The following is a 15,489-nucleotide window of genomic DNA, read 5'->3' as shown; positions in this document are numbered from 1 at the left end:
GGACTGTCCTGTGTATTGGTGGCTGTTTAGCAGCATCACTGGCCCCCACTCTCTAGATGGCAGTGACTCTCTCTTCCCTAATTGTGACAACCAAAAATGTCTCCAGACATGGTCAAACATTCCCTAGGAGACAAAACGCTCCCCTGTTAGGAACCACTCTTAGGTCACTGATACCCATGCCTTGTGGATACAACTGAGAATTTCTACATCACTCTGCTCCAAAAGCCTCAGATCTAGAATGCAGAACTTTCAGAGAGGACCTAGGGTGAGCCACTAAGCCTTCACTGGGCTTCAGAGATCCTGGATTGAAGAGAACAATGGAAGAGTTGAGTCACAACCCCAATCTTTTTTTTTTCTCACTTTTCTAAAGGTTTTATCTATATATCTATATATAGATATATTTTTAATTTAAGTGTAGTTGACTTACACAGTGTTTTAGGTGCATAGCAACCCCAATCTTTATTTTGATCCAAAGACAATGAATCAAATTATTTTAGTGTGTGGAAATTCTACCACTTACAACTTAAATTGATTTTTTGGGTTGGCCAAAAAAGTTCATTTGGGTTTTTCTGCACCATCTTATGGAAAATTCTGAATGAACATTTTGGTCAATCACTTTCTGGCTCAATTTATCCCAATTCTGGCAAATAGCTATTCTGAGAGTTTTTGTCTTTCTTTAGTCAACGGATTTTTCTAGAGCTCATGACTTCCCAGTTTGGAAAACACTGCAAACTACTAATTGGTTTATGATCAGTCTTGGGTTCTTTTTGGTCTTTATTTGTTGCCACAAGTTTAATATTCATTATATACATCAGATGGGCCCTTTGCACCTCTTTCTAGAACATACTATACCAGTGATATCCACATGTAAATATTAAATTATGATGAACTTAGCTAATTTGCTTGAACAAATAATCAAACCATTCTTATTCTTATCTTCTGTTCTAAACTCTCTTCCTTGGCAAACACATAACTCTTAGCTTGCTTCTTGGAAGGAAAGCTATGACAAACCTAGAGAGTGTATTAAAAAGCAGAGACATCACTTTGATGCCAAAGGTCCATCGAGTCAAAGTTATGGTTTTTCCAATAGTCATGTATGGATGTGAGAGTTGGACCATAAAGAAAGCTGAGCACGAAAGAACTGATGCTTTCAAACTGTGTTGCTGGAGAAGAGTCTTGAGAGTCCTTTGGTCAGCAAGGAGAGATCAAAGCAGTCAATCCTAAAGGAAATCAACCCTGAATATTCACTGGAAGGACTGCTGCTGAATCTTCAATACTTTGGCCATCTGATGCGAAGAGCTGACTCATTGGAAAAGACCCTGAGGCTGGGAAAGATTGAAGACAAAAGAAGTAGAGGGCAGCAGAGGATGAGATAGGTAGACAGTATCACTGACTCAAAGGACATGAATATGAGCAAACTCTGGGAGATAGTTAAGGACAGGGAAGCCTGAAGTGCCCTGGGTTGCAAAGAGTCAGACACGACTTAGCAACTGAACAACAGAAGTCTCACAAATATATTTTTAGAGCCAAGATTTCTCCCAAGTTTCAAACCTTAACTTCAGCTTGTAAACATCAGCAATGAATATATGCAGTTTCACAAAAATCACATCAAGCACACTAAGCCTCTAATATGGTAAATAGCTAACACTTCTTCCTGCTCTGAAATTCTTAATTATGCAACCATTAAAATTATCTGTGAGGGGATAAATATAGCCATGTGGGAAATGCTTATAATCTAAAGTGAAAAGCAAGAAATAAAATCCTACATACACAATGAATATAACTGTAAACATACAAATAGATATGATTAGAAGTGAATATACAAAAAGTCAGTCACAGTGATGAGATCTACACTGAATGTTTTCTATTTTGGAAAGCCTGTAAAGTGAAACTCCTTGTATTTATTCTTTTAAAATATTACAATTCTTTGATATCTGACAATATGAACTCACCATCTCCTTCCTAAGTTAGCTCCTTAAAACCTATCATTCAGCCAGAAACTCAGGCTCCTAGTCTTTTAATCATCTTGGATTCTCCCCTTTTCACCAACTCACCAGCTACACTACTGATAGTCATTAGGTAACTGTACCACCTCACTAGCACCTCTGACTTGGCTCTGCCTATTCTCTGAGCATCCTGCAAAACCCCTTCCCCTTGCCCCCACTTTCAATATCTAACACCTCTGAACATGTCAATCTCCTGCTTACTCTGAATACTCTCCAATCTCTGTGGACTACCAGCTGCTTACTCTAACCAGGCCTTCTAGAATCTGCTTCAACCTCCTTTTCAAACTCATCCACCACTCATTCCTCACTAATCCCAGTTTCCACCCTGTGTTTTTCCATCTCCAAGACTTTTCTTTTCAAAAATGCCTACTCTCGCAATATAACTGATAGGAACTCCAAGCACCTTTCAAAGTCCAAATCAAATAGTATCCCTTCCTTGAAATGCTGATCTGTTCAGCTGAATATGGGTTCTCATTCTGAATTTTCCCATTGAACTCTTCTTCTGCTATAATACACATATGGAATTCTCCAGGCAAGAATACTGGAGTGGGTTGCCATTTCCTACTCTAGGGGCTCTTCCCGACTCAGGGATCAAACCTGGGTCTCCCACACTGTGGGCAGATTCTTTACTGTCTGAGCCAAAAGGGAAGCCCATGTTAACACACACAACTATCTTGAATTATGTCAACTGTGTACATCTTTATCTTTCTTCTATCAGATTTATAAATCCTTGTCTTGGTTTTGCTTTCAGTTCTATAAGGTTTTATATACTGTTGGTAATGAAAATATATTCACAGTGAAATAAATTTAAAAATCCAATGAACTATTTTTTCTAGTTTAACTGTAACAAATTCATTTTGGCCTAATTCCAAAGCTAGACTTTTAAGAAGTGAATTTCATGAGTGTGTTTCAGATAACACATTTAAACCTCCTTTTCTCTTTTCCTCTAAGAGTCTCTGCAGAAAGGGTGCCTCATCTCAGATTGTCTGCCCATATACATATGAGGCTTTTGATAATTTTATACTCAAGGCTTACAGACAAAACCAATGAAGCCCTGAGACAGAGTTTATAAAGGGCTAAAGACAACTTGATTCTCTATATGTTAAAAGTTTAATAATTTATAAAATTCTTCTAGAATATCCAAATCACATGAACTCTGCCTACTAAGATGAAACAAGCATATGAACTCTGCCTGGTGGCACAAAGCAAGAACTCATTGGCACAGATAAATGGTGGGGTGTTTTCTGTAGACTGTGAGGTCAGGGTTACTGGTTAGGACCCTAAATATATCTAGGTAGATAACTGATGTATAGTAATTTACAAAATTATTTTAAGCAAGAAGTTCCAGTTAAACAGTAGTAAATATAATGAAGTCCTCTTTTAAGAATCAAAAATATATATGGCTTCTTTCCTTTATTCTTTTCTTTTCCTTTACTATAGAAGAAAATTATTACACACTATATAGGAGGGGGCTAAGAGGAAGAAAAGAGATAAGAATAAATGTATAAAGCAATGCTATTTCTAAAGTTCTGGTTCAGAATTGGAGTGAGTTCAGAGGTGTTCATCTTATCATGCTACATATATTCTTTTCCAGTAACTGTAACAACAATGAAAGCTAATACTGACCCTATGCCATACACTGGGTGTTCCAGGAACTTCTTTTATAATAACTCATTTAAGACTCACTATAACATCATCATCATATTCAATACATTGCTTTATGTGCATTTTATAGATAAGAAAATAGAGGCACAGATAAATTACTTGCCCAAGGTCACCAGGCATTCAAGCTCAAGAAGATATGCTCTTACCATTCTGCTACCAGGTATTTTGAAAAAGGGTAACAAGAAGTTTAAAAAAATAGCTTCCAGTGATTGTGTCATAGGACAGTTACACCAAGCCATTCTGTCACTCTCTCAGATCCACTTGGCCACTTACAGATGCCTCAATGAATTCCTATCTACTCTAATAAGATATTTCTAATCTCATTATATTTCACTCTTTTTCAGAAGTCATGTTACTCACACTGGCCTTGCAGTTAAACACAAGGTTGCAAAGTTGTCTTCTCCACCTATTCAAAACTAGACATCCAAAAGCCAGATCAACTCCCCAGCCTTGTTAAAAAGCCTTTCCAGAAAAACACAAATGGTTGAAAAAACAATCCTGCTACCAACAACTGCTTAAGCCCAGACAAGTAACTGAATACTACAGCTTCAATTTACCTATAAAAAGAAGGATCTGATGATGTATGAGGTTGAAAGTGAAAGTCGCTCAGTCGTGTCTGACTCTTTGCGACTCCATGGACTATACAGTCCATGGAATTCTTCAGGCCAGAATACTGGAGTGGGTAGCCTTTCCCTTCTCCAGGGGATCTTCCCAACCCAGGGATCGAACCCAGGTCTCCCACACTGCAGGTGCAATCTTTACCAGCGGAGCCACAAGAAAAGTTTGATTCTAAAGTGTGAATCCATGTTGATCTTTCTTATCTTTGAACTCAGATTATTATTCATAATCACAGCTTTAGCTTCTTTTGTTTGTCATTTATCCCGGTGGGCCACTGAAAACTACCACATGTGTTTCCCTCTCTCCATTAGTCAATAACTAAATTAGCAAGCAATTAGTCAGCTGTGTGCCAGATGCTCTGTTAGGCACCAAAGTGATAAAAACAACACTAACAGTATGTAATTAGTTTTCACTTACTAACTAGTGAAAGTTTCCACTATGCCTGAGTCAAGAGTTTAGGACTGACTAGTTGGAGAAATTACAACAGTTTCCCTGAATATGCCACGACAGGTAGTCCTCAGCCTTAGCTAACCTCACACCTCTCTGAATGCATCATCACCCCCTCCCTCTGAGGAAAGTGTGATGAAGAAAGCAGGAGGTGGTGGACGGGAGGATGCACCAGCTGCTTCTAACTGGGGGAGAGAAGCCAGACTATGAGTCTCACGTGATAAGTGATGGTGGCCGACTGCCAGTTCTCTCTCAACACTATCCCCATGTTTTTCAAGAATAGCATTCTGGGCACATGGCTGCCCAAAATAAAGACTACACTTTCCAGGCTTCTTACAACTGCTGCCATATGACCAAATCCTGGCCAATGGGACAGAAGCAGAAGCAACCTGCATCACCTTCCTCCTGCCAGCTGTCTGGAGTATGGACATTCTGGCCGGAAACCGGGAGCCTTTGTGGACCACAGGCTGGAGAAACATAATCCAAGATACAGGAATCTCTGATAATGGGGTTCAGCCAATACTGACCTAAGCTAATGCAAAGAAAAATAAATCCCTGCCTTGGTTCAGCTGAAATGAATCCTAGCAAATACAGTCTTCCTCTCTTCCTTCCCTTTTTCCAACCCTATCCTTCTCACCTGCCTGATCTTATGCTTTAGATCTTACTTGTGTTAAATGTGATTAAGAAAAAAAAAAGTATTTACTTATTTGGTTGCGTCAGGTCTTAGCTGTGGCATGTGAGATCTTCACTGCGTCATCTTTTGCTTCCAGAGCTTAGATGCTCCAAGGCATGTAGAATCTGAAGTTCTCTGACAAGGGATCGAATCTGCATCCCCTGAATTGCCAGGCAGATTCTTAGCCAGTGGACTGCCAGGGAAGTCCCTTAAATGTCATTTCTTAATGATCACCTTCTCTGTCCTCTTCACTTGCATTCCAGCATGCCTTACGATAAGTACACTTTTCTAAATTTGTCTTTCCTTACATTTATCACAATTTATGTGTATTTATCTATTTCTTTGGTTTCTATCTCTATCACTAGCATTCACACAAAGATTCTTTTTTTGTTTCTTTACCGTGGGATCTTCCATGCCTGGCAAACACTTGACAGTGAAAGTGAAAGTCGCTCAGTCGTGTCCGACTCTTTGTCACCCCATGGACCATACAGTCCAAGGAATTCTCCAGGCCAGAATACTGGAGTGGGTAGCAGTTCCCTTCTCCAGGTGATCTTCCCAACCCAGGGATTGAACTCAGGTCTCCCACATTGCAGGTAGATTCTTTACCAGCTGAGTCACAAGGGAGGCCCCAAAATACTGGAGTGGGTAGCCTATCCCTTCTCCAGGGGATCTTCCTGACCCAGGAAGCAACCAGGGTCTCCTGCATAGCAGGCGGATTCTTTACCAACTGAGCTATCAGGGAAGCCAAGTGCCTGACAGGAGGCAATCAAATATCTGCGGAAAAAATGGCTGAAAATAGTGGCTGAGGTCCCCACTGTCTATTCTTGAATATCCACAGTAAATACTGCAAGTCTCTGCATTTATACCTGCCTTAACAAAAATCACAGGGAAAACTTTATAAATACTTAGCAGAACTGCTCTCAAATTGAAAGGGCATGGTACTTGCTTTAGAAAAAAAAGAGAACGGTGGTTCCTGCTTTAAAAAAAAAAAAAGAAATTCATAGATAGAGTGAAAATATCTTCATCTAAACAAATAATGCATAAAGTATTTAATGGAAAATCACATCACACAGATTGTCAACATTTGCTTCTGACTTTTTCACGTATTTTTATTGCTTGTTTAATGCAGTCATGCCAAAGGGTAAAGAAACATGGGAGGAAAACAAGAGTTTTCTGTAAACATGCACAAAGGCAAAAGAGTATCAACGTTTGATTTTAGCAGCAGGAAGAGAGAAGGCTACTTGAGAGCATTTAGTTCACAGAATCACATGTTTTAAACACTTTCTTGCGTTAAGTGCAGAAATACTATGTGAGTCTATAGCTAATCTCCAATAACCGTACATTTTAAACATACCAAACACTGGATTTTTTTTATTCATCCTAGAGACTGATGCAGATCTTCTAAAGTGTCTTGTTAATTTTAGATTAAGAAGGGATTTCTCCTCGCTTATGAGAAGTCAGGACAATTCAACCATTTCACTCTCAAACTTTACTAATGATCATTCCTTCCTTAAAGCACTCTAGAAGACCAAATGCCCAGAATCAGGGCTATCAAAACTAACCATTTGGGTAAACAGCCCAAATATAAGACTCTGCTATTAAAATATTATTGAGAGGAGATTTAGAAATGGTCCTTCCATTTGGCCTCTTTCTTACTCTAAAACCAAGGTGCCGACTGCCATGGTGGTACCCAGTAAGACCAGAGTTCTAAACGGAAATCCTGAAGCGTGTCCACTAGCCCTACAGAAAGTGAGGGCCTCCTCCACAAGTCTCTCATCTTTACATTTTCTGTAGAGGTCTGGTCGGATTTTCTTATAAAATATAACACCTCAATGGTAAATGATACTCTCTCTCCATTCCCCCAACTCTATGACCGCACATAATGAGTCATAAGCTAATTTGATGGGAAAGAGACTTTGATTCTTCCTTTGTATTTGAATCTAACTCACAAAACTAGTGAGGGAGTACATGGTCATGGAAGGATACAGAAAACACAGGACTTTGAGCCACTCTGAGCTTTGCCCCTTATTAGCCTGTAATTTACCTTTTCTGTTCAATCATCTATAAAATGGGAACAGTACTGGGAATCACCTGTCTTTCAGGATGAACTCAGAAGACAAGGTAACCCACTGTTCAAGAGCTCATGTTTGGCCCCAGGCTGAATTACAATTTGAATATCGTTCCTGCCATTTCACTAGCTGTGCGATACTAGTGTGAATGTATTCATCAGAGTGTCTAATGCATAATAAATGTTAAGAAACTGGCCCCTGTCATTTCTCCTTTGAAAATGTAAAGCAGTTCAGCAATACTCAATTATATTATCTAAAGACGCAGAGAAGACATCTAATGACAGAACGTTCATCCAATGCTTGCTCAGTATCCAGCATCACATCCTTTCTTACTGACACAGCCGGCTTGCCCTCCCCACATAGGCAGCTCGCATCTCTAACACGCGGAGAGACACAGAAGGCCAGCCACAGTTCCTCCAGTCACTGAAGACTCAGCCAGCTGTGCAGTTAATAACCTCACTAATGATTATCCATCAGAAAGTTGGGGGGGGGGAGTCCTAATTGCTCTAGTCAGAGAAGTCATTAGTTTTGTACCTGGCTCCTATGAAGTCTGCATGGCATTTATGGAACTGGCACACACCACAGGAAAAATGTTACCAAAGCAAACAAGTATTAAACCTAAATGTTAACTGGCTCCCTGCCATCTACTAATCCTTTTCAAAGGTAATGCATCTTCAGAGAAACCCTCTTCCTGATTATCTGCAGGTCTGACACTCTATGTGCTCAGTGATAAAATTTTTATTTGGATTCCACGGCCATTTCAATAAATAAAAGTTGTCTTTTCTCCCCCTTCTGTTAGATAGTATAACCATGTATTCAACAGAACAGTTCCTAGACAAAGTGATCTAATGTCATCCCTATTAAATTTGTCAGAAGCAAGCATCATTGATATTTCTAAACCCTCCAACTGAAAGTCTAGAGCCTTCTTTCTAAATGAGAACATTACCATCATAATCTTGGGTTTCATTATTAGCTGCTTCCTGTTTTATCTCAGGGAAGTTTCTAAAGGAGGGAACCATATTATTTTCTCCCCAGGAATTTAATACAGTTGCTGCACACTTCTAAGAATGTGACATGATTCAAATTCTTATGTTTATAAACACTAGCAGATCGCAATATGTGAGTAAAATGTATGATACAGTTTCCTGAAAAACAGGACTTATGACTTGTCATAAAAATGTACTGTGCCATGTTTGGAAAGAAATAAAAACTGCATGGTGTGGCTTTACCTGTCCTGAATAGCATACTCAGACCATTATTTGTAAAGGTCTACCATATCACATTTTAAAAGATTTCCTAAAATGTATTTCTATAATATGACTAGACAATTTTTATAAGAAATATCTAGTTTAGATCATTGACTGTCAGGATGAGTTATGCAGAAACACCAAGAATAAGTTAATATATCCTCCATATGAAATGGAATTCAGTCATTCCCTCTGAGGACTCATCCAATTCATATTTCTCTCTATTTCTCTCTGTCTCTACTTTGGGGACAAAAGGTGGTAAAAGCATTTTCATGTGGTAATGATATTAGCAAAACAAGTCCTTGTGTTAAAGTTTTTACTTTGGTCATGACAAGTATTACGGAATTACAAGACAGAAGGGTGCTCACATCTAAGGATGACTGAAGTTGGTACAGAAATTCCTCATGCATGGAGAGAGGGTATAAAACTTATTTCTAAGCCCCAAATGCTATCATTTGTATATGTCTTTATACCCAAATAAGTAATTTAAATCTCAGAAATCAGAAATGATCATGGAACCCTCACCTGTGGGCTCTCAAAGTGAGACCACCTTCTCCAAAGTTTCATTTGATGCTAAAAAACTAGCTTGATATATTTTTCCCAATTCTAATGTTTAAGTTTTTAAGACATTAGCTCAGCTGGTAAAGAATCCAACTGCAATGTAGGGGACACCAGTTCAATCCCTGGGTCAGGAAGATCCCCTGAAGAAGGGATAGGCTACCCACTCCAGTATTTTGGGGCTTCTCTGGGGGCTCAGCTGGTAAAGAATCCACCTGCAATGTGGAAATCCGGAGTTCAATTCCTGGGTTGGGAAGATCCCCTGAAAAAAGCAATGGCTAACTACTCCAGTATTCTGGCCTGGAGAATTCTATGAACAGAGGAGCCTGGCAGGCTGCAGTCCATGGGGTCGCAAAGAGTTGAACACAACTGAGCAAATTTCACAAAGTTTCTAAAAACAAAAGCATGTACCAAAGGCGCTCTTCTTTTCAAAAGTTTCGGAAACCTAATTGTGAAGAATCGCAACCCAGATGATTGTTTTCCTCTTTTCTGACAATGTCTGATCTATTTCTAGACATTAACTACAAGTACCACTGTCTAGTATGATGTCATTAGAAAGTCCATAAAGACTGGCTTTCCAGGGTTTCCAGCAGAGCTAACATGTGTCAACTCCTGTCTTCAGCAAGGCTGGCAGAAGGTACCACTGGGCTGGAATTAGAAAGCAAGTATGTTTTCAAAACAGGTGTTTCTGTTGACATAACCATTAAACATCCTGCTCCTCCACAGTTCCTAGAAGAATAGGTACTTTCACATTTTAATTTTTAATGCAAATTCCTATATTCCATGAAAAGCTATACTCCTGGGAAAGTTTTCAGAATAATATGAAATCTGTGAGGTGTGTCTTAGCGTGACATCAATGCTCAACCTTCAGTATTTGGAGATCTTTTAGTGGAAGAAGGATAAACAGACAACTTGAAAGTTGTAAAAGTGACGGACATGGCTGGCTGACCTTGCTTCTCTCAGTGGTTGCACAGAGGTAGCAGAGAAGTCAAACAAATCTAGAGATGGTTACTCTTGGATTCCTAGGAAGGCACAGCAGCCCAACATGTGTCAAAGGATAAGGCAAAACCACACATTCCAGAATTAGAGAGAGTTAAAGACAATGAGATCTTAAAGATTAGGTAGCTCAGACATTCTCATTGTTTACTGAGCATAAGAATATTCCTAGACCCACCCACTGAGATGATGACTCAGCAGCAGTAGTTAGTTGTGGCAGAAGTAATAGGAATAGAAGAAGTAACAAATAGCCCTTCTAAAGAACTTGCTTTGGGCCAGATACTGTGCCAAATTCCTTACAGCTATCACTTACTTAGTCCTCACAACGCTCCTATTAGGTAGGGACTACTATTTCCCCCCGATGAAGATGCTGTGGAGGTGGAGGTGATGGAATTCCAGCTGAGCTATTTCAAATCCTAAAAGATCATGCCGTGAAAGAGCTGCACTCAATATGCCAGCAAACTTGGAAAACTCAGCAGTGACCACAGGACTGGAAAAGGTCAGTTTTCATTCCAATCCCAAAGAAGGGCAATGCTAAAGAATGTTCCAAGTACTACACAATTACACTCATCTCACATGCTAGCAAAGTAATGCTCAAAATTCTCCAAGCCATGCTTGAACAGTATGTGAACCATGAACTTCCAGATGTTCAAGCTGGCTTTAGAAAAGGCAGAGGAACCAGAGATTAAATTGCCAACATTCACTGGACCATCAAAAAGCAAGAGGGTTCCATAAAAACATCTATTTCTGCTTTATTGATTACGCCAAAGCCTTTGACTATGTGGATCACAACAAACTGTGGAAAATTTTTAAACAGATGGGAATACCTGACCACCTAACCTGCCTCCTGAGAAATCTGTATGCAGGTGAAGAAGCAATGGTTAGAACCGGACATGGAAAAACAGACTGGTTCCAAATTGGGAAAGGAGTATATCAAGGCTGTATATATCCACCCTGCTTATTTTGGGTTGGATGAAGCACAAGCTGGAATCAAGATTGCTGGGTGAAATATCAATAACCTCAGATACAGAGATGACACCACCCTTATGGAAGAAAGTGAAGAGGAACTAAAGAGCCTCTTGATGAAAGTGAAAGAGGAGACTGACAAAGTTGGCTTAAAACTCAACATTCAAAAAATGAAGATCATGGCATCCAGTCCCATCACTTCATGGAAAATAGATGGGGAAACAATGGAAACAGAGAGATACTTTATTTTCTTGGGCTCCAAAATCACTGCAGATGGTGACTGCAGCCATGAAATTAAAAGACGCTTGTTCTTTAGAAGAAAAGCTATGACCAAGTTAGACAGCATGTTAAAAAGCAGAGACATTACTTTGCCGACAAAGGTCTGTCTAGTCAAAGCTATGGTTTTTCCAGTAGCCAGGTATGGATGTAAGAACTGGACTATAAAGAAAGCTCAGTGCCAAAGAATTGATGCTTCTGAACTGTAGTATTGGAGAAGACTCTTGATAGTCCCTTGGACTGCAAGGATATACAACCAGTCCATCCTCAAGGAAATCATTCCTGAACATTCATTGGAAGGACTGATGCTGAAGCTTAAACTCCAAAACTTTGGCCATGTGATGTGAAGAACTCACTGATTGGAAAAGACCCTGATGCTGAGAAAAACTGAAGGCAGGAGGAGAAGGAGATGACAGAGGATGAGATGGTTAGAGGGCATCACCGACTCGATGGACATGAGTGTGAGCAAGCTCCAGGAGTTGGTGATGGACAGGGAAGCCTGACGTGCTGCAGTCCTTGGGGTCGCAGAGTCGGACACGACTGAACGACTGAATTGAACTATTTCCCCCATTCTCCGGATGAGGAGACCAAAGCACAGAGTGGTTCAGGAATCTGTTCAAGGAAGTCCAACTAGAAATTAAGTATTCAAATCCAGACAGGCTGGGTTCAAAGTCTGAATCACTATACTAAATTACCCACCAATAGGGCTAAGGTGAGACCCAGGACATTAAGACAATGCCATGATTGAAGCTGATCTTTCTCAAGGGAGAAACTGAGAGGTAAAAGACTGATATCTCTTATCAAAGACAAAAATCCACCATTGCATTTCTAGGAAGAAAGCAACCATTATATGACACCAACTATGCTTACACGTTTCTCTGTACATACTCCTCTAGGGAAGAAATGGACAGATGTTGTGTCCAGCTCGTGGGTTCTAGCTGTGCTACTCTGACCAAGGTGTTATTCTAGGCTAGAGATTTCCATCCTTTTCTGCCCAACTCACTGTTCACTTACGGGATCCAACACGCCTCTGAGTCTGTATAAGAGGCTCCCAATTATGGTGGCTCTCAAAGGAGGGGAAAAAGGGAAAAGGGAAGAGAGAGATGCCACCGCCCAAAGGGAGATGGTAATTAGAGTGAGGGAGATAAGGTTCACAGAATGTGAGGACGGAAATAAAGATATGATTCTGATATGGCTTCAAAGGATGATCATCCTTTCCTTAAATTGACTATTCTACAGAGCATTAATATACGTCATTAGGTCTTTGCTTTGTTTTAACATATACAGGCAGGCAGAATGCCCAGAATGATCAGGTCTACCCCAAGCTGGAACTACTCCTGTACATTTTCTCAAAAGGTCATAAATCTATTTCCTATACATTCTCTCAAAAGGGCATAAATATATTTAACAACATTTGATACGTAGGCTCAGGCCAAAAATCTTACAGATTTATTGAAATCTGTAAACCAAGTAAACCTTTTTTACTTAGTTGTCATTTCTGTTCAACAATCAAGGTTATTCTGGGGACCGCAAGCAAGGATAATAATCATATAGTCCAAATGACCACCACATAGAGGCATCTTTAAGGTAACAATGAGGGTCAGCAATTTGTTTTCATCACAGTGACGCAAACTGGGAGTGCGTCAAACCCACCTTCATCACTTCCACCTGCAGGTCCTCGTGGAGGGAAGGCGTCACTTTCACAGCATTCAGGATCTGATTGAGCAGCTGCTTCTCATCAGAGTCCGTTTCCATGGATACAAACCTCTCTTCTGCCAGGAGCTTCTGCAAAGAGGCACAAGACAGTGATCACAGACAGGCTTTCCCCTGCTGTCTTATTCTGCTATAGCCTAGTATGTACTACAGATAATGTTTCTTACTCAGGAAGCATGTAGCTGGAGGCCATTAGGAAGGAGTTTCCGCTCTGTGCCATTAAAAAGAAAAATGCATCATGCCTTTGGTAAATGGTTTTTGGCAAAGGGTTTTTCCTGCTATTAGATAATTTACCGTAAATTTTATGAAGTGAAATTCTAATGTGGTGGCCAAATAAGTCGTTTGGTGGGTGAGGATGGAGGATGAATGTGCCAAGGGGAATCCAGCTCCTCACGACAGGCACATTCGCACACGCCCTTTCTGAATGAAGCTTTGTCACAGGGAAGGAGGTTTATACACAGCTTGATTGTTCATATTTGTACTTCCTAATGTGAGCTATCATTTACCTAGGAATTATTCATGAATCTACAAATCTTAATATATTTTCATCAGAAAATCAATCCCACAAAAACCTAAACAAGAAGACAGTCATTTTCATGAGGTTTCCCAGAAGGCATTACATCTCACAGGACAGCTCTCCTCTACTTGAAAACAACTCATTTTTCATAAAATTCTTTATGAATTGAACCAAACCCTCCTTGCCTACAACTTGTACACCCTAGTTATACCTGGAGCCACACAGATTACGTTTCTAGAATACCTGATCAGTGATGAACTCCACCTAAATCTCTTCTTTTCCACACTAAACCTCCTTGGGTGTCATCAAACGTTCTCCACATAACATAAGTTTCATAGACACTTTCCTCCTCAACTGGCCTCCAGTGAATATAACACTTCAAGGGTGGTCTGACAGCAATGAGCAGGAGCACCCAAAGGTGCATGCTAAGGTGAACATATGGACTCTGGGTGATTAGGACGTGTCAATGTAGCCTCATCTTTGGGTTTTTTTCTATAAAAAGTATCGTTCCGGGAGTGATGATGGGTGAGGCTACGCATGTGTAGGGGGAGGGAGTATGTGGGAAATCTCTGCACCCTCCTTTCAATTTTACTGTCAGTCTAACACTGCTCTAAAATAGTCTTTTAAAAATAATAACAATAAAAAGATGGCAAGAGTGAAAGAAATGTAGTCTTTGGTGGCCATTGCCGTCCTATTTCAACCTGGAATTGTTTACCTCTAGAATTCTAGTTGTGTGAGACAATTAAGTGTGTTTACTGCTTAAAATAAAACCAAAAAGCAGTAATACAGAAGTTTAATCACACTCTCAGATCAAATTAGCTTAGTTGTAAGTCACAGCACATTTTATGCTGACTCACGCAGAAACCTCATTCTCAAGGGCTACAATTAAGCTGTTCTTCCCCAATCTGTCCTGAGGCAATTGATCTTTGAGACCCCAGAGTAGGACGGATTTTATATTTATCCCTATTAAATCTGTCCTTGTCCGACGCAGCATGGGGTTGCAACCATGAAGAATTTTTGGAATTCTGATTCATCCAGGGTAACGACTCCCTCTTTTAGCTGAATGTCACTGCAGATCCAGAAAACATGTATTTCAAACCTTCTTCTTAGGACTCCCTGAATTCATCTATACAGCTGTACATCATTTTATGTCACTTAGCTTTACTGCCCTTCACAAGTATCATGTTTCTTTATAAACTGAAAGGTTGTGGCAACTGTGTGTCAGTTAAGTCTACTGGCACCATTTTTCCAATAGTATTTATTCACATAGTGTCTCTGTGTCACATTTTGATAATTCTTGCAATATTTGAAAACTTTTTTATTTTTACTCTATTTGTTATAATGATCTGCAATCAGTGCCCTTTGATGTTACTACGATAGCTGGCTGAAGGCTCAGATGATGTTAGCATTTTATCAAGAAAGTAGTTTTTAGTTAAGGTATGTACATTTTTTTTAGACATAATGCTATTGCACACTTCAGAGTCTACAGCATGGTATAAACATAACTTTTATATGCCCTGGGAAAATGTAAAATCCATGTGGCTCACTCTATTGTAATATCTGCTTTATTACACTGATTGGGGACTGATCCCACAATATCTCTGAAGTGTCCACTCAAAAGAAATTTTTGACTATGCAGGGCAGCCCAGAGTTAGTTCACATACAAACCCCTGTTTTTACTTAAAGTAATACAGACTAAAAAACTCTAAAAAAAAAAAGTGCCTTAAAAGTTAATGGG

The 15,489-nt window shown here is 39.8% G+C and overlaps 1 protein-coding gene across 1 annotated transcript in view; it reads right to left on the bottom strand.

The window, feature by feature from the left end:
• ARFGEF3 (ARFGEF family member 3) overlaps nt 1-15,489 on the bottom strand; it is a 169,742-nt gene that overhangs the window by 107,024 nt on the left and 47,229 nt on the right. Inside the window, exon 4 of the mRNA XM_068985407.1 lies at nt 13,175-13,306. Coding sequence (XP_068841508.1) covers nt 13,175-13,306 — 132 coding nt within the window. The remainder of the gene's footprint in view (nt 1-13,174; nt 13,307-15,489) is intronic.

The sequence above is a fragment of the Capricornis sumatraensis genome, chromosome 13 (genome assembly GCF_032405125.1).
Source record: "Capricornis sumatraensis isolate serow.1 chromosome 13, serow.2, whole genome shotgun sequence".
Taxonomy (NCBI): Eukaryota; Metazoa; Chordata; class Mammalia; order Artiodactyla; family Bovidae; genus Capricornis; species Capricornis sumatraensis.
Note: the sequence above shows the minus strand (reverse complement) of the source record. Positions and strands in the feature narration are given on the sequence as shown.